Below are 23182 nucleotides of genomic sequence, written 5' to 3' on the forward strand. Positions count from 1 at the left end.
CTCTCCACGCTTTAGACAGCCCCTTTCTTATCATCTGAATCCCGTGGCATTCTTGTTTTGCTTCGATATCCATTTTCAAGTTTCAAGTTTATTGATTTTTGATATCCCGATCATAAAACAAATATCTGACCGGTTAACAATAAAAAAAAAATTTTTTTAATGGGAGAGTAAGAACTAGTTATTGGTGTGTTGGAAAAATCAGCAGGCATAACAGTCAACCAAGCAATTTTGCGCTGGAACTGTCAGCTCGCATTTATCTGATTACAGCATAGGCTTTTGGTAAGTACTAACTTTCGTTTGTTTATTTGGTAGTTTGCACTTTTATATTTATTTTTTATCTTTAGGTTTCTCTGACTCTTATAGTCTCAGTCGGCCTTTTTATGCTTTAGACACTTTGAATTGTCACTTAATCTCTGGCCTTTTCTCGCTCTCTAGATATTATAAGATTGCAATGTGAAGAGTGCTTTTCAGCCTTGGTCCATTATACACTTACTTTTATGAAAAAAAATTTTTGTCTTTTCTTTTTTTCACTTGGTGCTTTTTAAACATATTATTATGTCCCTTATCTATATATTTTCATCATGGTTTTTATATATTCCTTTGGAATTCACTTGTTATGGTATTAAATGAATTTGATTACTTTTTCTCCACATATATCTATCCCATCTTCTGGTTTCTCAAGGAATTTTTATCCTATTCTTTTTCTCTTCATTATATATAGTCTTATAGCGCAATCTATGTGATTGTATTAACTGTTTAATAAAGAAATTGTTTTGATTTTTGATTTTAATATATGTCCATGAAGATTTTATTTCTATTTTAGTTCATTATCAATTTAAATTGCGGTTTGATTCAAAACCATATCAACCATGGTAGTTCCCCCCAGTTTCATCTCATTAATTAATTTCTTTGTTTTTTATGTTCTGTTCTACGTATAGCACTCTGCACCTTTTAAGTACACCAAATTGCACATTAGCACTTTCATTGGCTTTTATGTTTTCTGTGTTTTCATACTTTACATATATATGTTTTAAATCACTTTTATCCTATGCACTTCGCATGTTTTCATGCATTCACACCTTTTATGTATTATTTCTTCAGACTATGATTTTTCACCACATTATACAGATTATTACTTATCACTTTAGCACACCGCATGTCCAATAATTGCATATGAATTGCATGTTCTTGGTTATTTTTTTTATTTTTATTTACATTTGTTATTACCCCTGAGGAAGGCGTGCTTACCGAAACACGGACCTTGTCGGGTCCCTTAGTTTATAAAAAGGTAGTATCTTTGACCGCATATAACATTTGATATAATAAACATAGCTTGCATCTTGTACAGATTGTCTGCAGTTTTTTCTTGTTTTGTGTTTGCAACTCTGACTGGTGCCATTCAAGAAATGACACCAGTCAGGTATACCTCTGATCAACTGTATCCTTCTGCTTTCCTTCTAATGCTAGTCCTTTGCCCTTCTCTATACATTCTCCATTACTTTTCTTAAAAAACAAATTCCTATAATGCACCCCATCGGATTATCCTATTGACTCTGCTCTCCCAGTACAACCACTATTTTAATCTTTCTACAGGTTCATTTCTTCAGTACTGGAGGGTAGAATATAAAGTTCGTGACTTTAGTTATACTGTTTTACATACTGGTTTTCCAATTAAATGCTCCCTTATGTTCATCTCGGGCCTCAGCAGAATAATGTAGCACTTTGGAATAAAGATACAGCTCAACAGTCCTGTACTAGATAACAGCATTGCAAATATCTCCACAGTTACCATGTATTTGTCCTTTGTACTCAGGTAAACCGGGATGAAGGACACCCAAACACTGCAGAACACCAGCATACTGAAAGTGATCAATTGGGCCTCATTGAAACTGTTAGGTAAACGTCTGGCTAAGAAAGCAACAATGAAACTTAATATAGCCAAAAAGCCCATATACCCGATCACACTGTAAAATGCAAAGAGGGAGCCTTCATTGCATATTAATATCATCCTACCAGGATCTGTCTGTATGTCGTAGTCTGGGAATGGGGGAGAGATGAGTAACCACGCAGTGCAGATCAGAACTTCACCCAGGGAGCACAGAAGGACCAAGAAGTTGAGTACTCTGGACCCCACCCATTCCCTTAACCTGCTTCCAGGCTTTGTGGCTTTGAAAGCAATGACAACTGTGATGGTTTTTGCCAGGACTGCAGAAACAGAGACTGAGAAAATGATCCCAAAAGCAGTTTGCCGGAGCAGACAGGTCAGCTTCTCCGGACGCCCAATGAATAGCAAGGAACAGAGGAAGGAGAGCATGAGGGAGAGGAGGAGGATGAAGCTGAGATCTCGGTTATTGGCTTTCACTACAGCAGTCTCTCGATATTTAAGAAATATTCCTAGAGTTCCAGCAGTGATTGCACATAATACAATGGCCAAGGAAGCCAAAGCCGCACCCAGTGGATCCTCGTAGGAAAGGAACTCGATGGTTCTTGGAATGCAGCCGTCTCGCTTCTTCTTGGGCCACTGGTCATCGGGACATTTCAGACATTTTTCCATATCTAAAAATGAACTGTATTTTTGTCAGAATTTGAATAAAATATGCTATTTTTATATTTAAATTTTTTTATTTTAGTTTGAAAACTAAGAACAAATATATACAAAACAGTCATCTGTAAAACAAATATCAAATATTCATTTCAAGAGAATTCTAAGTTGTGTATTTCCGTGTGGGAGAGACAAGGCGGATTTGAAACGATAAGCCCACACCTTGGTCCAAAGAGTATCAGTCCTGCATTTCCCTAGAAGAGTTTTCCCATGAGTCCATATAGCGAAAACGAGAAGGTGCTATTTGTAAGGGAACAAATTTAAGTCTGAAGCTCACATTTTGATACATTCACTAAAAAGGAACAACAATATTTGGGTCAATATTCATCCACCATGGTCAGCATTTTTTTTTTCTTCAACACCAGCTGTGGCAATTAAACAAAACTCATATATTCAGTGCCAATATCTGCTGATTCTGCAGCCCTTTCATCCAGATATTTCTCCACCCACCGCCTCAGTACTATCTGGATTTTCAGCTGTGCTTTACAAATCAGTGGTAGCATTGGCTAGGGGAATTATCCAGATGAAGGTGGAAAGAAATTTTTTAACAGAGCACCTATCATAAAAGGGTAAGAAATTGGCCTACTTATGAGGGTACTATTTCATTAGGAAAAGAGTCGTATAACGCTTGTAATTCTGAATCTACGGTTCATTGACTGGGTTAATCACACAAAGGATTATTTTACATGAGCAAAGTATATGCATCATGGCACATACTTTTCAACTAGGCAGTATTTTTGGAAGGGTTTTTACACATGTATGTTACCATGTAATTTACAGCTTAAAGTTGCTGCCCTGTAATGGAATTATTCCCATTATAGCTTCATTATCCAGGTAATTACTTTTGAATATCAGGCTCAAGGAAAGGGAGAGGGTGGAATCGGGAATAGTCTGTGAAAATATTTCTTTACATAAAGAAAACTTTCCTCTTTTACAAAGCCGTGCAGCCACAGCTCAGTAATTCCCAGTGGGCTTCAGTTCTGTTACCACAGTAATCGCCTTCATAAGTGACCCGAATGATTAAAATGTACCTGTGGAGCCACACAGATAAAAGAGCACAACAAAGGAGTATACCCAACTGTGTACCCTTTTGTGCGTCCTGAAGAATTATAATCTACTATTTGGTTGAGCTCTTTGTTCTTTATCTGTATGTGTATTAGCATTGGTCTTCTCGTTTATTCTTGTTTAAAATTTCTGGAATAGAATAACTGTGAATGTCACAATACAAACAGACTCATTTTGGTAAAGTTATCAACCATCACAATAAATTCTCTTGTTAAAGCAGGAGCTATTAAGTGTTCCTAAGATAGCAGTTATGTGAAAAATACAAGCTATGGAATGACACTTCACGAGAAACCAAATTCTCGTTTGTTTGCTGTGGTGTTTTATTGGTTTAAATACTGTCATATTGATTTTGTTTTAATATATGATATCAGTTTACCTTTATTTATTGTGCATGTGAAGTAGTAACAATGGATGGGTATAAACATAACAGACAAAGTGAAATGAAGTTTCTTCATTTTTTTTATTTTATTATATCCTTTTTTTTTTTTTCTTGGTTATTGTTTTTCTTACCTGTTGCATTGGAGAACTCTCCCTCAGCACAAGGGACACAGTCATAGCAACATTTCGGGCTCCCCTCTTTGGGAGCCTTCCTGTATCCTGGCCTACAGCTCTTGCTGCACACAGAACGAGGAGTCTGAGGAACAAAAGCATGGACAACTTGTGAGCATTCACAGGAGACGGCTTCTATTTCCCATGCCCACATAATCCCAGAGTCATTTTGAGAAAGACATAAGATAAAGGTTTCCCTTCTCTTATTCTGCTTCTTCTAGGTATTTCTGACAAAGGTATGTATCATTCAGATTTTGAGGTGCGTGGTTGGAAAGGGAGAAAGTGACCACAAGGGGATTGTGTGGGGGGGGGTGATTACTTAATCGCTCAGTTTGGGTATCTTTTTAACAGATGCTTTTAAAACAGGTCTAGCTCCGAACATTTAAATTCTGTCCTGGACATCTTTTTGAAAGCTTCAATTATCCCTGCAAGATATCCAAGTCTAAGCATGCCCAAAGCCCACCTATAGCACACCACCAAAACAACACTCTTGAATTTTGGATGCACAGTAGCTGGGACGCCTCTCCAAATGTCCTGAAAGTTGGTTTTGAAAATTGGCACTTGGACATCCTGATAATTAAAACGTCCAAGTGCCAGTGTATGCCGTTTTTGGATGTCAACTATATTATCAGAATTAGCTAGGTGAAGTAAACATATTAATCATAGAATAACCTTCATCTAACCGTGAACACAACAGCAAATCAGCCAAAGCAAAGTATCCAAGACCGCGATCAAACCAGCAAATCAGCCAAAACAAAGTACCCAAGACGGCAATCAAAATGAAGTATCCAAGACCGCGATCAAACCAGCAAATCAACCAAAACAAAGTACCCAAGACCGCAATCAAAATGAAGTATCCAAGACCGCGATCAAACCAGCAAATCAGCCAAAACAAGTATCCAAGACCTCGATTAAAATGAAGTATCCAAGACCGCGATCAAACCAGCAAATCAGCCAAAACAAAGTATCCAAGACTGCGATCAAAACAGCAAATCGGCCAAAGTGAAGTGACTGAGATTGAGCCTCCGTGATAGATTTTATTGTTATTAATGAACTGAATCGGGTGCAGCTACTTGTATGTATCTAGAGCTCAGCTAATATTGACTTCTTCTGGTGTCCAGATGTCACTGAAGTATGACAGACACTGTTCCTGGTCCTCGTGATCCCACAGCACAAATGCCAGCCACAGAACGTGTACCCAGGTCTCCCACAAAGTAATTTACATACTGTCACTGAGCTGGTGGTCCAATGACAATCTGATCTTTTTAATGCCAGCCAGGATGACCTATAATACTCTCTCTTAATATGAGGATGCTGACCCTGAGTATTAGAACAATGTAATTCACCCTCACCTGTTTAAAGAGCGGTTGCCACCGGATGGCGCTCTCGTTGATGAAGAGTTGTTGATCGGAAGGGGCAGAAGGATGAAAGCTGCCCACAAGGGTTTGGATGAGGGCTCCGTTGGGCAAATAAATACAGTTTAGAATGTCATATCGAGTGGGAGTGTCCCCTTTCTCATCAAAGAAAATCTCATTTCCAATAGAAGGTTTAAAATGAATATTCCTAAGAAAATTATTCAGCTGGAAAAAAAAAGGAAACAATCAGGAAATTGCATGGAGAAAGTGCTGGAAACTCACCTGAATGTATGAGGTGAGGTACCAGAGAGCAATATTTTCAGTACCAGTGAGAGGTCACTAGATGTGTAGGCATGACAAGAATGCAAAGTCTATATGTAAGAAAGGTATATGGTAGGGGACATTAATTTTTTTTTTTTTAGCAGATATGGGAAATTTATAAAGGTAAATTTCTATCTACTATAATAAAACCCTAAGCGCGCATGCGCACTCCTACCTGCATGTTCCGTGATCCATATGTCCGTGGCGGTAGGAGTACACATGCGTGCTTAGGGTTCTATTACCTTGGAAAAAAAACGGCACCACATTCACGGAACCACAAGGATGTTCTAAGCGAAGATATTTTTAAGTTCTAAGCCGCGGTGGCGGCTCCTCTCTCGAGCCCCACCTGAGTAGGAGAAGTCTTCCAACACAGATGGGGATTGTGAAACGAGCCGCCGCGGCAGCTTTAAACTTAAAAATACCTCCAGCACAGAACTAAACGATCGACAAAAGAACGTCGGACATTGCATGTGATCCCAGCCGCTCCTCACGCACACTAGCAGGCAAAACAGCTTCCCAAGCATCCACGCAACCTCTAAGTGTGGCCCACCCTGCTCTTCAGCTCCTCAAGGTAGCGGCAGACCTATCTACAGCCAGGAAGTACTGTAAGGCCCTCTGCTGCTCTTCTGTCCTTCTCTTCTAAACAGCCAGATGCTGGACAGGGGTATCAGGTAAGGGATGCTGCAGTACAGGGGGAGCAGGGAAGAGGTGCTGCTGGGCAGGGGGGAGGAAACAGGAAGGGAGGCCTACTGCTGGACAGGGGGAGCAGGGAAGAAGTGCTACTGAGCAGGGGGGCTGTAACAGGAAGGGAGACCTACTGCTGAACAGGGGGAGCAGGGAAGAGGTGCTGCTGGGCAGGGGGGAGGTAACAGGAAGGGAGGCCTACTGCTGGACAGGGGAGGAGCAGGGAACAGGTGCTGGGCAGGGGGAAGGTAAAACGAAGGGAGAAGAGCTGCTGTTGGACATGGGGAGCAGTGAAGGTGTGCTGCTGGACAGGGGGGAAGGTAAAACGAAGGGAGAAGGGCTGCTTCTGGACAGGGGGAGCAGGGAAGAGGTGCTGCTGGACAGGGTAGGTAAAATGAAGGGAGAAGGGCTACTGATGGACAGGGGGGGAAAAAGAGACAGAAAGAAAGACAGAAAGCAGCCAAGGAGAGAAAAAAAAAAGAAAGACAAAGACACACATCTATTCTAGCACCCGTTAATGTAACGGTCTTAAGACTAGTTGATGCATGTTTACCATATTTATTCAATTTTCTATACTGTTCTCCCCAGTGTGTTCAGAACGGTTTACATGAATTTATTCAGGTACACATTCATTTTTCTCTGTCTGACCCAATGGACTCTCAATCTATCTAATGGACCTGGGGTACGGGGAGGATTAAGGGACTTGCATAGGGTCAGCATGGATTTGAACCCACAACCTCAGCATATTGAGGTTGTAGCTTTAACCACTGCACCACATGCTTCCCTCCTTGTTACTGTCACAATGGCTTGGTTTCCCTATATTGATACTACTGGCTTTGAAATTCAGAAATCTGCCTTGAACCGTCAAAGGAAAAGCAAAATAGAAATGTCCATATTCAATTCAATCTTGTGTGTTTGGTTTTCAGAGCATCAATGCATTAAGAGATAGTTCTTCGTATTCCACCCCTCCTTGCTTTTTAGGTGCATCTTACAGCCCACATCCTTATAGAATAGTGGCACAAACCCACATTGTGCTAGAATTAAGAGGTACAGGAAAAAAGGGTGGGGAACAAAGATACCAATGTAAAAAAAATAGTCCCAACAAAAAAAAGGTGGGATAAACAATAGTCTGTATCCTGATGATTTTATATTGCGTGAGTCTGTGGCAGTTACGAGGGGCCGCTGGAAAGTTCTCAGCCCAACCAAGAAGAGTAAGATGTGGAGCCATGAAACTTGCAATGAGGCAAATGCATCTAGTACTACTACTGTTTATTATTTCTATAGCGCTGAAAGGCATATGCAGCACTGTACATTTTAACATACAATAGACCAGGGGTGCCCACACTTCTTTGGCTTGCGAGCTACTTTTAAAATGACCAAGTCAAAATGATCTACCAACAATAAAATTTAAAAAAAACCACAAAGCACACTGTACGCAGAGAAAATGTTATTTATATTCAGGTTTTTTTCAAAGAGGTCAAGGCAGATGACTTTAAAATATGCAATGTCATCTCAGTAACAACTATACAAAAATAGACAAATATACCCCCTCCCCTTTTACTAAACTGCGATAGCGGTTTATAGTGCAGGGAGCTGCGCTGATTGCCCTGTGCTGCTCTTGACACTCATAGGCTCCCTGCGCTAAAAACTGCTATTGCAGTTTAGTAAAAGGAGGCCATATTGCAAAATATAGACAGCAAATATAAATTCTCAAAATGGATACATTTTGATCACTAAATTGAAAATAAAATCATTTTTCTTACCTTTGCTGTCTGGTGATTTCATGAGTCTCTGGTTGCACTTCCTTCTGACTGTGCATCTAATCTTTCTTTCTTTCTTTCTTTCTTTTGTCCTGCATGCTTCCTCTCCTCCAGACCTCATTCCATTCCCAAACCAACATCTCTCTCTGTCCCTCCATGAGTCCAACTTTTACTTCCTCTCTCCTTGCCTGCCACCTGACACACTCCATTCTCTCCCCCAACTTTTTCTTCCTCTCTCCCTGCCCCCTCCTCCCCTCTCTTTCACTCCCTGCCCCCTTCCTTTCTATCTCTTTCTCTCTCCCTGCCCCTGTCGCTGATTTCTCCCTGCTTCCCAGACACCGAAAAAGCCAGGCCCGTATACATACTGCACAAGGGCCTGGACAACAAGCCTCCCCCTCCCCCCGATATCAATTTTGACATCAGAGAGGAAGTTCCGGGCCAGCCAGGCAGCGATTGGCTGGCCTGGAACTTCATCTCCGACATCAGAATTGACATTGGGAGGGGAAGGCTTGTGGGCCTGAAGCTTGTGCAGTGGCTGAACGTGCCTGGCTTTTGCAAGGAGACGCAAAGGCAACGCAAGTCTATCGCAGAGAGAAAAGTACCCATGGGAAGGGAGTTGGGGAGAAAGAGAGAGAAAAGAACTCACAAGAGAGGGGGTTGTGGAAAGAGAAAACGAGGGAGAGAAAACACCCATGGGGGATGGAGGGAGAAGAATCCTTGAGGAGTTAGGTAGAGAAATGTACCTGTGGGGGGGGAGAGAAAGAGAAAAGCACTGAAAGGGTACAGAAGATGAGAAGGTGACTAAGGAAATGGATGAAAAATGGGGCGGGGCAGGGGCAAAACTGGTGAAAGGTGGGGTGTTGGGAAGGGTGAGACTAGTGGAAAGGAGTTCTGGGGCGGAGTCATGTGACCTCTTTGTTGACTTCACAAATATGGTAACCCTATATTCAGTATCACTTTGTGCTTGGTTGGCTGTTTGTGTGTGTCTTTGTTTTCTATATAAGCAGGTGGCTATGTGTTTTTGCCTCGCTCACACCTCCTGCTTATAACATCTGGTGTCATTTTACCTGCCATGGCTGGAATCTCGGTCGCACACCCTCTCTGTCAGTAATCGGTCCTTGTAAGGGCTCTGCCGTGTACATTTGATGTAAAGCATGTGCCAGGGCATAGACTGCTGTATAAATATTGTAAGAGAACCTGAAATTATAGACATCATACAGAGAAGAATCCAGGCTTCGTAGCGTCTCAGACCCAGTACAATTAGGCAACCTATCAAAATCTGGCCAAAATATCAAAATTTTTGTGCCTGGCAGCCTACATTCGAAATTTACCTGCCAAATTAATTTCAGTAAAACATCATTTGGAAACATGGTTGGGTTCACACTATAAAGGAAATCCTTGAATCCAGGAATTTCACCTTTTGGGATAGAAAATGCTATCGAGCCATTTAAGATCTGGAAAGCTTTTCCTATATCGAAATCTGTAATAATTGGCAGAGTTGCTGACAGAATCCACACCTTCGGAGGTATTTCATGTTTTCTCCATTCTTTCAACATGAACTGCTGGAGAAGATAGACCATACTACTGTAGAGGACTATCACGCTGCAGGTGGAACTGCGAATCAGGTGAACAACCTCCGGTATAGTTTGATAATTCCCAATCAGTGGTATCATTGCTAAAAACTCAACACAACCTCCGCTCTGAATAATTGCCCGCTTAAGTTCTTCACCAGCTGATTGTCCTTGATAATCAGCCGATGTCAGGATCCCAACCCAGGTCCACCCAAAGTGCCGGAGTAACTGTATAATAGCGTCATACTGAGAGCGCTCATTAGGGACCATTCGGAAAAAGGATGGAAAGAGAATCCGGTCACTGAAGATGGGATCCATTGCTCCATAACTGATCTGTGAAGGACACAAAAAATGGCATTTTAGAGAGGAAGCCCAAGACTGTACAACGCAGATGGAGGCCCATTTCTCAACTACTGTCAAACAGGATCTGTTGACACACAGTCTGCTCTGTGATACATGAAAAATGGACATTCTTGCATGAACAGTCATTTTACAAAGAAACATCTATGTTATAAAATAACCACACATCAAAAAGCTGCTGTTGCAACATTGTCCATGCTACTGCTGAACACAAAATCAAACAAACTACAGGGCCACATTGTTTCTCCTTGCAGCTACTGGTCTCGCCCACCGTTGACATTACTTCAAGTTCCAGGGCAGAGCAGGAAGCCGTGAGGAGGAACACTGCGGCTCTGCGGTTTGTTTGTTTTTCTCATTTCAGAAAGGGGTAGATGCTGGATAAGGGGGAGTAGATGCTAGATGTGGGAGAGGGGAAGATAGGGGGCAAATTCTGAATGTAGGGGGGAGAGGAAGGACAGACGCTGGATGAGGGTTGAGAAAGACAGACAGAAAAGGTTCAAAGAAGAGCGACTAGGATGATAAAGGGGATGGAGCTCCTATTGCATGAGGAAGGGCTCTTCAGCTTGAAAAAGAGATGACTGAGGGAAGATGACTGAAGTCTACAAAATCCTGAGTGAATTAGAATGGGTACAAGTGGTTTGATCCTTCACTTTGTCAAAAATTACAAAGACTGGGGGATACTCGATGAAGTTAAAGGGAAATAATTTTAAAATCAATAGGAGAAAATATTTTTTCACGTTGCCAGAGATTGTGGTAAGAGTGGGGGAAGCCACTGCTTGCCCTGTATCGGTAGCATGGAATGTTGTTGCTTTTTGGGTTTTGGCCAGGTTCTAGGGACCTGAATTGGCCACCGTGAGAACAGGCTACTGGGCTTGATGGGCTATTGGTCTGACCTAGTAAGGCTATTCTTATGTTCTTATATGGAGGAGTAATGTGAAAGAGAGAGAGGGGTAGATGTTCAATAGAAGGGGGAAGAGAGGAAATAGATGCTGGATGTGGGGGGTCAAAGAGAGGAGACAAACATTGGATAGTAGGGGGAAAGAGGGTAGATGCTGGATATGGAGGGGGGATAGGGGATGTAGATGCTGGATGTGGAGGGGGATAGAGGAGGCAGACACTGGACAGAAGAAGGGGATAGTGGAAGGAGATGCTGGGTAAAATGGAGAGAAAGAGAGAGGGAGAAGATTCCGGGTAGAAGAGTAAGAAAGAGGAAAGGGATAAGACACTGAATGGAAGAGAGAGGAGAAGCAGATGCTGGATTGAAGTGGGAGAGTGTCAAATACCGGAAGTGGGAAAGAAAGAGGATAGGGTTAGTGACTGGGAAATAAGAGGAAGTGAACTAGAAGAGCCAGAGTGAGAAAAAGATGTTAAGTGTAGTTAGAAAAAGAAAAGAAAGGGAAATTGTAAACTGTATAGTAGGAAAGAATGAAATCTGGACAGAAGCAGATAAATAAATTGAAGAAAGTTGAGTGAAAAAGGAGAGAAAAATAACAAATTGACAGGAAATCATGGCAAGAGTTAAGAGAAAGACAAGGAAAACAGAAACCAGATACTGGAGTCTAAACAATTAGGAAAAGTAATTGGGCAAACACAAAGGTAGAACAAAAACAATTTTATTTTTTGTTTAGAATAAAGTAGTGTGGTATCTATGTTAATAAATGTTGCCCTGGATTGGTTTTTTTCCAGGTACTGGTGACCTGGATTGGCCATTGAGAGGATGGTCTGAGCCCATAAGGCTATTCTTATGTTCTTACGTAAAGATAATGAAAATGGAAATAAGGCGATATCTCTTTATTGGACTAATTTTAATACATTTGTGGCCAATGTTTGGAGACCAATCCCTCCTTCCTTATGTCAGAACAGGATACCATAACATTTGTATACTGTCCTGACCTGAGGAAAGAGGTTGTGGCTTCTGAAACCTAATTGAAAAATATATTTAGTCCAGTAAAATAGTTTCATCATATTATTCAAATTTTGGTGTTAATTTATAGTATAATATAACATAGTAACATAGTAAATGAAGGCAGATATAGACCTGAACGGTCCATCCAGTCTGCCCATAAATTATACCCATTAAAAAATACATGATTAAATTAACTTGTCTCTTCTTTGATATTTCTGGGCCGTAGAATGTAAAGTCTGGTATTGTCCTAGGTTCCAAATGCTGAAGTTGTCATCCAAGCTCACTCCAGCCTATCCTACCATCCCATTGTTTGCAGGATATTTACCGTAAAGTCTGGCTAGTAACATCTTCATGTTCCAAATTAGTTTACTTCTGCTTTCTTTAAATTTTGCAGCATGCATCGGTGTCGAATTGTGGCTTGTTGGGAGTTCAGTTTAATATTTGTTTACATATTTCTATTTTTAATTTATGGTTAATTATTTTATACTGCGTGAGGATCTGTGTTCTGTGTATATGAAATTGAGAAATTAAGTTCTTACCTGCTAATTTTCTTTCTTTTAGACTCTCTAGACCAGTTCAGCTATCACTGATGGGTAATAGCTCATTATGATCAAATGTGAAAAATTACAGTTTACTGCAAAGCAGACAAGATCCCCACAAAGTAAACCACTACCAAAGTGCTACTAAAGTGAAGGAAAGTGTCTGAGAGCACCACTCAAAGGATCATAAAGTTTGTGACCTTTGATATATGTGGTGATGGTTTTCTTTCATCGACAACACCTTCATTCTTTTTACGGCGTTTATCATAGCTTAAATAATCTTACATTAAATGTCCATTTTAATCTTTTTTTTAAAAAATTTCTTTATTCATTTTCAAACTTACAATAAGTGTGATAATATGTGCAAACAAATTAATAATAAATATATCACTTAATAATAATCAATAGTACAAATGATATACTCTTATCTCCCATCCTTCCCACCCTTTCCTATCATATGATCAATACCTTATACAATATGTAACAATAAAATTACCCCCTCCACCTCCCCTCTTCACAATTGAACTTGTAAATTTAAGGGGGGGAAAAAAATGTCATCTAATCAGTACAATACTTTGTTAATGCTCCCACACATGTTGAAATTTCATGAAACATCCTCGCTGTATTGCAGTAAATCTCTCTGTTTTATAAACATGACATATACTAAAAGATCTACTCGGAGACTTCGATCCAGGTTTCTTGTGCATCACAGAATTATGGATCGAAAAAGATGATTTATTCACACAAAACGAACTCTGTCCCCCTGGCTACTATGGCCTCTTCTCACCTAGAATCAACTGGAAAGGAGGAGGCCTGGCTCTGCTTTACAAATCATTCTTCGATGTCCAGCTCCTTGAAAAGGGCAGCCATACCTCTTTAGAATTCATGTTAGCTTCAGTCAACGATGAACTTCATCCCTACCCATTAGGTATCCTGTTACTTTACCGCCCACCAACTCCCTGGAACAAATCCTCTGAACTCGTTCTCGAGACCATAACAAGGGCCTTCCTAAAATTCCAGAGACTACTGATCATTGGAGATATTAATCTCTATCTAGACGATAACACCAGCAATGATGCAATCAAATTCAAAGACTTTCTCACCTCCCTAGGCTTCACCGCTCCTTCGCCCACCCCTACCTACGATAAGGGGCATACACTAGACATCATCAGCTTCCTTGACCTGACCGAGCACAAACCTTCTGCCAAAGAGGCCCGTTGGGAACATGTCCCCTGGTCTGATCACCTTCTAGGCTCTTTCTGCCTTCCCATTTTCATATCTCATCTTGGCACTCCACCCCGACCCACAAAATCTATCACCTACTGCAAAAAAATCAGTGAACTGTTCTGGACCCAATTTCTCAACCAACTCCCCTCTTTTCCTAAACATGCCGACCCAGATTCCAACTGGCATAATTGGGTAACCCTTTCCGGGATTACCTACCGTGCTCTTGCCCCTTTGTCTACTAAACCTATCTCCCACTCCCGCAAGGCTCCCTGGTATCTTCCATATCACAGGGAATAAAAGCAGAAATGTCGAGCTCTGGAACGTAAATGGAAAAAATCGAAATCCCCTTCAGACAGACAATCCTGGAGAGACAACATCAAGTTCTATAACACAGTACTAAAAAAAGCAAGGAAGAATTTCTATGGAGATAAAATCACCAGATCAAAAAACGAAAATAGTACACTGTTCAACATCTGGTGCAACCTAACCTCAAAAAACGACACCACCTTTCCCCTTTCCCCCCATCTGCAAATGACCTAGCTAAATTTTCCAATGAAAAGATTACTACCTTACGGAGTTCTTTCCCCCCAGCAGTTTCTTACAATTCTCTGCCTCCCAACGACTCCAATCCTATCCCTGCTGATAGATCCTGGACTGCCTTTGAACTTGTATCCGAATCCCAGATCTCTAAACTCTGTCTCAAACTGAAATCCTGCAATTGCATCCTGGATCCTTTCCCTTCCTACCTTTACGAAAACATTCCCGCGCAGGCCATCTCCTCCCTTACCAGGCTTATAAATTCTGCTTTACTATCGGGCCTGTTCTCCACAGAAATGGGACACATTGCCTTGTCCCCTCTTCTGAAAAAAGCCGATCTCGACCCTTCCTTACCATCTAACTACTGCCCCATAGCAAATATCCCTCTCCTAACTAAACTGCTAGAGGCCATAGTCGCTACACAGCTCTTTTCTTACCTAGAAAGATTCTCCATCCTCTATCCTTACCAATATGGCTTCAGACCCAGCTTCAGCACCGAATCCCTCCTAGTTTCCTTAATTTCTAAGGTGCAACAACTACATTCTCGTAACAAATTCGCTGTCCTATTACAATTCGATCTCTCTGCAGCTTTCGATGTTGTCCATCATGACATACTACTTTATCAACTTTCCGAGATAGGAATTGAATCCACCGTCCTAAAGTGGTTCTCAAGTTTCCTACGCTCTCGCTCCTACAATGTCAACACAAATGGCACCATGTCCATTCCTTGGACACCATCTTGTGGTGTCCCTCAGGGATCACCCCTATACCCTATTCTCTTTAACATCTATATGTCCTCCCTGAAACTCCTCCAATTATCCCCCCTTGAAACAATCTACACATACACTGATGACATTTTTGTCCTCCTTGAGACAGACCAGAACCTCACCAACCTCTACGAGAACATTACAGCTTGCATAATGAGACTCCATTCCTGGTCCTTCTCGGTACAGATGAAATTGAATGAATCAAAAAACAAAAATTACTCTGGCTCGGCCCAAAATTAGAACACCTGCCCACCCTCTTCGCACTACCCTCAGGCACTGCACTGCAGCTTGAGTTCTCAAGCAAGGTCCTTGGCATCATTATCGATTATTCTCTCTCCCTCAATGACCACCTCAACTCCTTGGCTAAATCATGCTTTTTCAGCCTCCACATGCTGAGGAAAGTAAGATCCTATTTTCGCCAACAACATTTCGCCGTCCTTGTCCAATCCATCATCCTCTCCAAATTAGACTACTGCAATGCCATCTACTTAAGCCTATCAAAAAAGTCTTCAAAGACTCCAGCTAATCCAGAATACTGTAGCCAAGTTGATCTTTGCAAAACGCAAGTCTGACCATATCTCCCCACTCCTAGCCAAACTTCACTGGCTCCCAGTGATTTCCAGAATCCATTTCAAATGTTCCTGCCTGGCTTTTAAGATCATTCATAGCATCCTTCCTCCCTTAATCCCACTATCTTATAACTCCTCGAGTCCTGAATCTACCAGACCCACCCAAAGGTATAAATTATCCTTCCCCTCTCTACACAGTATTCGCTATGCAGGCAAACTGGGAAAATCCCTTCTCATCAGAATCACAGGTCTTTGGAACGACCTTACTACCCCGCTGCGGAACTTAGGCTCCCTCCAATTATTCCGCAAGCAACTGAAAATCTGGCTTTTCACTAAAATTTAATTCTATCCCCCCTTACTCTTCTCTTCTATATATAAGTTCATGTAAACCTCTTTTTTTTTCCTTCTCTTCCTATATTTTAAGTTCTTGTAAACTGTGTCGAGCTCCACAACATCCGTGGAGATGATGCGGTATATAAACTTAAGGTTTAGTTTAGTTTAGTTAGTATTCCTGGTATCATCCAATACTTCCAGGTGAGCCTTTCTCCGCCAATTTGAATCTTGGAGTTCAGCCATATAGATTGATTTGTAGATTTGTGAATTGAAATAGTTGTTAAATTACTTACATAACGCAATGTTTTCTATGTATCAGCTGTCTTTACTGTAACTAGGCATTTTGATACTGAGCACATGGCAAAGGCGTAATGGAGACATGAGTTGCCATTCTAGCCACAACCAATCTGGAAGTTTTTCCATGAGCTCTGGGAGGACCCAATACATACCCTGGCGCAAAATATAGGCTTGATGATACCTATTAAAATTGGGAAAATTTACCCCCCTCTGAAATTGGCCTTTGTAAAGATACCAATGCCACTCTAGGAGTTTTATCCAGCCAAATAAATTTTATAAGAATGCTATTTAATTTTTTATACAAAGACCCTTGAAAATAAACCGGCAACATACCCATCTGATAACAAACCACAGGCAAAATCATCATCTTGATAGTTTGGATTCTCCCCCACCATGAAAGATGTAAAGGATTCCATTACTCACACATTTCTGTAACCTTCTGTAATAACGATTTTTCATTTACTTTCATTGTTTCTTCCATCGTATTTTTAATCCAAATGCCTAAATACTTTATTCCATCCTTCCTCCAAAGAAAGGGAAACAAATCAAACAAACCTTTTGCACAATGGAGATTGAGTGGAAGAATTTCTGATTTACTGCAATTTATCTTGTATCTTGAGAATTTTCCAAATTTCTCAATCAATTCAAGTAAGCAAGGAATGGTTGTCTCAGGATTTCTCAAATAAAGCAGCATATCATCTGCATACGCAGAGACTTTATACTCCCTGATCTCTACGAGGAATACCCTGTATTTTCTCTGCTTGCTGAATAGCTAATAACAAGGGTTCTAATACAATATCAAAAAGCAGAGGTGATAAGGGACAACCTTGTCTAACCCCTCTTTGCAACCTAAAACCTTTTGAAAAATTATTATTAATACACAGTTTAGCAACAGGGGAGCTATACAACGTTTGAATCATTTGTATAAATCCTGAACCTATATCAAACCACTCCAAGGCTTGATACATGAAGGTCCATTCAACTCGATCAAAGGCCTTCTCTGCTTCCAGGGATACAGAAAAAGCCGGATCATTTAAGGCTTTTGACAAATTCAACATATGTAGAAACATAGAAAGATGATGGCAGATAAGGGCTATATAGCCCATCAAGTCTGCCCACACTATTTACCCACCCTCTTAAGTCTTCTGACCCCTTAAGTATAATTGTAATTATACTGTCACTCTACTGACCCGCTCCTTCAAGTCCTAGTGACCCTATCCCTTGGCATGACCTCGTAGGGATCCCACATGGGTATCCCATTTGTTCTTGAAGTCTGGGATGCTGCGTGCCTCGACCACCTGCACTGGAAGCTTGTTCCAATGCTCGATCACTCTCTCCGTGAAGAAGTACTTCCTGGCGTCTCCACGAAACTTATCGTCTTTTTTGGAGGAGGGCCATTTTGATGGAAAAAAAGGTTATTTTGCTCAACTGGCTACAGTCTAGCCCTCCCAGCTTGTTGCAGTGGCGAATGCAAATGCTTACTTTGCTCAATATAGAACGTTTTATTATATAGGATTAAGTTACTTTAAATATCAAAGAATTCACTATTTTTAAAGAATTCATGGCCATGTCTAAGTGGCGAGCTGAGGAAAGTTTATGTAACACAGGCAAGAAGAGGTGCTTGGGTTTTAAAACAGAGTGGTTGACTGAATGCTATGTTGAAACAGATTTACCACATGGCACCGCACAGCACGTGCTACTTGGGGAAATTTTTTATTACTCAGAAACTGATGGTGTTAAGTGCAAAATTTGCATGAAAGCGGAATACAATAGCGACTGGACGTAATTTTAAAAACTTTAAGTAAATTGTTATTCTTCTAAGTTTTGAGTATTTAACCCTCTCACAATCTCACGGGCACTCGTCCTCCGCGCCTGCTCATAAATTTGTGGAGTATGTAATTTGTCGCCCATGCATATTTTTTTTTGCACACACCTCATCAATCCTTAGAGGGAACATTGAGGTACTTGGCTTGAAGAGGTTGAGAAACACTGTACTATACCAAAGTTTTGATTTCGGTCTCCACCTGCTGGTCATAATGAGCTATTACCCATCAGTGACAGCTGTACTGGTCTAGAGAGTTTTGACAAAGAAGGACATGGTTTTGTGTTACCATTAATTCTGCGAACTGGATCTGTTTTCTTCAGGTTTCCAATAGGTTTATTGATGAACTAGTACCCATTGCAGTATTTGTGGTACAGTGTTTTTCTAAGTAGGTGCTGGTTATGTGACTCGTGGAAGTTGCTGCTATTTTGGTATGGTAGGGCTCTATAATCTCTGATTGACACTGTCCCAGGCATATTAGATAGATTGTGAGTCCACCAGGACTGGGAAAAATGCTTGTAAAACCGTTCAGAGCTCTCCTTGGATAACGTTATAGAAAATTGAATATATGAATACAATTCTAGATTCCCACCCTGTCCTTCCTAGACCTGCTTTCTGTCTCATTCTGTTTATGCTTTTCCAAGCTGATTCTTGGATGCCAGTTAGCCCTCTGGGCTGGGAAGGATTCTGCATATATGTTTCTAAAGCATGCTGGAGTCTTTCTTGAGCTCCTTGTTCACTGTTCAATTTGAGTTTATATGTTGCTTCTTTGGACAGAACAGTTGTTTTTGATGACTTTCCCCTTGATTCTATATTGGAGCTCTCGGTGTTTGGGTATTAACTACAGGTGATGCTACAGCTCCCAGTGAAGTAGAGGAGAGTCAAAGAAAAAAATCCAGATTGGATTCCTTCTGCATATGGCACACAGCCTTTGGGACACAACCCATATGTCTAGATTGTCTCACCTACAATATCTTCTGGAAAAGATATTATCAAGGTAAGGACATAATCTCTTTTTAACCCTGGACTACACAAAACCATGCTCTTTAAAGAAACCATTTATCATCACTGTCAATGTTTTTATTGACCAGCATTTAAAAATAATAGATTGTTGATGTCAATCCTCATTAAACACATCCAACTAAACAGACCAGTTCTACCTGAGGGTAGTGGAAGATTCTTGAAAGCTGTGATATTGAGTAAGTTGTATCTGAAGTCAAATCGCCAATGAAAGCAGCCAGTACTCCTCTGTCTTCACAGCTGTAATTAGGGACTGGCACTTGTCTCCCAGACAACAAGCTCAAGGTTCCATGTATGGCTCTTAGTTCCCAAGCACAGGAGTCATAGATCCGATACCCCAGGGTAATGTTGGGTAAGAGTTCAGCATTGTTATTGACCTCTTCCACTGTGAAGTGAAAAGCCAAGCGGTGTCGATAATAGCGCATAACAGACCTGTGGAAAGAGAGATACATTTTATTGAGATGTCAGAATTCAGCATAGATTAGTTTACAAGTGATGAGGACATTCTTCATAGGATCTCCATAGGATGCCATGTTTGGGTACATATTCCATGTGTACCTGACCAGGATGAACGGAGAGATGCTGAAATATTATCAGAAATTAGAGAGGCTAATGAACTGGGAACACAATAATACTGGGTGATTTCAACTACCCCGATAGTGACTGGGTAAATGTAACAGGGCATGCCAGGGAGATAAAATTCCTTGATGAAATTCCTTCCTTTTATGGAGCAGCTAGATCAGGAATCAGGATAAGAGGCAAAGCAATTCTAGACTTAGTTCTTAGTGGAGTGCATGAATTGGTGCGGGAAGTAATGGTGCTGGGGCTGCTTGATAACAGTGATCATAACATGAATCAGATTTTATATAATCCTTGGAATAAGTTCACACAGGAAATCCAATACAACAGCACTTAACTGTAAAAGAGGTGACTATGATAACATGAGGAGAATGGTAAAAAAGAAACTTTGGAGCAGCTACAAAGGTCAAAAATTTACATCAAGTATGTTATTCAAAACTACCATTCTAGAAGGCCATTCACTCTGTAATTACACCTGGGGTCACCAGAAGTGATCGCTATCTCTAACTACTTGTATGTGTATGGAATGCCAGAGATGAACTTCACTCTTACGAAAGGCAGTGCTGGATGCTCCAATTTACGGCAGCCATTGACCAAAGGAAAGTTTCCTTCTGGAGAAGCATTAGATAAATAAGACAGCAGAGCCACTAGAACTTTCTTAAATTCTTTCAGTATTCTCTGTTCCTGGCACCTCTTATGTCCCTCCCTGATTCCCATCAAAATCATCTAGTATTTTTTGTCACTCAGGCTGCATTTGGGAAATTACTAAGTGCCATTGGTGGCATGCTTTTTTATTTTTTATTTTTTATGCTACTATGGCTTAATCCGCAGTTTAAAATACAAAATAGCCTTGTTAAAATTGCCCAGAGGGCAAGAATCTTGTATTTGGATTCTATGAGCTGTTTCATTTGTATTGTGCTGTCATTTAACATATCTCTATTATATGATTGTTTTATAGTGCTGTTAAATGAATTTAATTCCAAGTTTACCTCCTCGATTGTATTTAAGCTTATAATTGATCATTTTACTATTATTAAGCTGTTAACCAAATTGTAAGCGTTTTGTTAAGCTGTACCTGCAGAACACACCTTGGGTGAATCCCTTCATGAAAAGTAGTTAATAAATCCCAGTACGAGGGTGGTTTGAAATGTTTGGTAAAAAAGGAAGTTAAACAACGTAGTCTCCATGGAAGGTTGTAGGCTTAGTCCAGTGAGTTCCCAGGTTTTTTTCATAAGCTATTTTTCCTACAATACAACAAAACTAGAAACTCACTGTAAGTGTATAGTCCTCCATGGAGACTATGTTGTTTAGCTTGCTTTTTTTTATCAAACTTTTCAAACCACCCTCGTAAATAAACAAGTCTAAGGAGTAGAGTGGAGGAGTTTTACTACTTGGGATCTAGCTAGGTACTTGGGACCTGGGTTGGCCACTGTTGGAAACAGAATACTGTGCTTGGGGGACCTTTGGTCTGTCCCAGTATGGAAATTCTGATGTTCTTATGAGTAACCTGATGATAGTGCAGAAGGCTGAAGACCTGGGGAGCTGGGTTTGATTCCCACTATGACTCTGGGAAAGTCACTCAAACCTTCATTGCTTGGATCGTAAGCCTACTAGGGACAGAGAACATGCCTGAGTAAAATGTAATCCAGGTACATTAGATAGATTGAGAGCCCACAGGGACAGACAAGGAAAAATGCTTGAGTACCTGAATAAACTCATGTAAACTGCTCTGAGCTGTCCTGGGAGAACAGATAGAAAATTGAACAAAAAAATAAAAATAAATTTTGGATCATACAAAAGAAGAACCCTTTATATCAGAATATAATATAAGTTAAGAGGTGATAGGCTCAAGAGTATTGTAAGAAAATACTTCTTTACAGAAAGGGTAATAGATGTCTGGAATAGTCTCCTGGCGGAGGTGGTGGAGACGAAGACTGTTTCTGAATTCAAGATAGCATGGGACAGGCATGTGGGATCTGAGAGAGGACCCCTCATGAGACCCCCGAGATCAGGACTAAGAAATTGGGCCTACCTAGGAAAAATAGGTCAAGTAAACTGCCTGAACTATGAACAACATGAACTTTGAACAATATGCAGACAGCTGCTGTGGAAAATTCCAAGAAAAAAACACTGGTGGCCACAGCAGGTCAACATGATCTGCCCTGTAGGAAATAACTCATATGACCTAAGAACACAACAAGCTAAAGGAACTGATAACCACAATATCCAAGACAGCAGAAGCAAGAATGGCTACTGAGAAGGGAGGGGCCCATGTCCAGATGGTCTAAGACAGGGGTAGGCAATTCCAGTCCTCGAGAGCCTGAGCTAGATCTGGTTTTCAGGATATCCACAATGAATATGTATGAGATGGATTTGCATGCACTGCCTCCTAAATCTATCTCATGCATATTTATTGTAGATATCCTGAAAACCTGATCTGGCTCCGGCTCTCGAAGACCGGAATTGCCTACCACTGGTCTAGGATAAAGTACCAAAAACACTCTGTCATGGGAGATAAGGAAGTCATTTGTGACACCACCAAAGCCTTGGAATGACACAAAGTTGCCTGAAATGGTAAATAATTAGTAATTTGAAAGTGTAATAACCAATCAGACTGACTATGTATCCACCAATCAAAGTAGCCATGTAATATTCTATAAACAAGCAAGCTTAATGTATCCAAGCCAGAGTGGATTGAGACTTCTACTAACTTGCTAGCCTTTGGTCGTTTCCTCCACTTGGCACATTTGCTGTATATTCATCTTACTGATGCCAATGTTGTAAGCTGACTTTTTAACTTATTAATTTAACATTTATTTGATGCAGCATATGTGTTGTAGTTGTCATTGTCAATAGACAGTAAAGGTGAGCAGCCGCCTTTAGATCTCTTAGGGAGAGGAGGAGATAGTGGATGCTGCAGATGGGCAGACTGGATGGACCAATTGTCCTTTATTTGATGTCATGTTTCTATTACCCTGTTCAACATTTTCACTCATAACTTGATTTAAGCTTCAAGAAGCTACTTACAAAAAGCAATCCGTAGAAGCTGGAAGCTCCTTGAAGTTTGTAGAACCAAGATGATTATTTTGCATGTGAATCTGTAAGATTCCACCAAGGATCAGGTCTCCGTCCTTATGATACATGGACATGGACAAGTCTTGTCTGATTTCCAGGTTAAACCCAGTAGCTTGATTCACAGCTTTCTCAAATAGATGAGCAACAATCAGAAACATGAAAGAGAAAAGGATCAACATAGCGCTTCCTGGAGTCAGATTTTCCAGGCTTAGGTGCTGGTGATGTAGTTTTTTTTATTATTTGA

At 40.7% G+C, this 23182-nt stretch overlaps 1 protein-coding gene across 1 annotated transcript; it reads right to left on the reverse strand.

Annotated features, from left to right (window-relative positions):
- Positions 1-1642: 1642 nt before the first annotated feature.
- On the reverse strand, positions 1643-23117 carry LOC117368593 (vomeronasal type-2 receptor 26-like). The gene is made up of 6 exons (XM_033962322.1): positions 22891-23117; positions 19425-19716; positions 9668-10240; positions 5569-5796; positions 4178-4301; positions 1643-2556 (listed from the first exon to the last, which is right to left on the reverse strand). Exons 1-6 carry the CDS (start codon positions 23115-23117, stop codon positions 1643-1645), a joined length of 2358 nt encoding a protein of 785 aa, XP_033818213.1.
- Between the last annotated feature and the right edge of the window lie 65 nt (positions 23118-23182).

Source organism: Geotrypetes seraphini, chromosome 10, assembly GCF_902459505.1.
Source record: "Geotrypetes seraphini chromosome 10, aGeoSer1.1, whole genome shotgun sequence".
NCBI classification, from domain to species: Eukaryota; Metazoa; Chordata; class Amphibia; order Gymnophiona; family Dermophiidae; genus Geotrypetes; species Geotrypetes seraphini.

Coding starts and splice junctions, on each gene's coding strand:
- LOC117368593 (XM_033962322.1), bottom strand. CDS start 23,117: ATGTTGATCCTTTTCTCTTTCATGTTTCTGATTGTTGCTCATCTATTT. Junction 19,717..22,890: donor GCTTCTACGGATTGCTTTTT/GTAAGTAGCTTC, acceptor CTCTTTCCACAG/GTCTGTTATGCGCTATTATC. Junction 10,241..19,424: donor GAATCTTCCACTACCCTCAG/GTAGAACTGGTC, acceptor TGTCCTTCACAG/ATCAGTTATGGAGCAATGGA.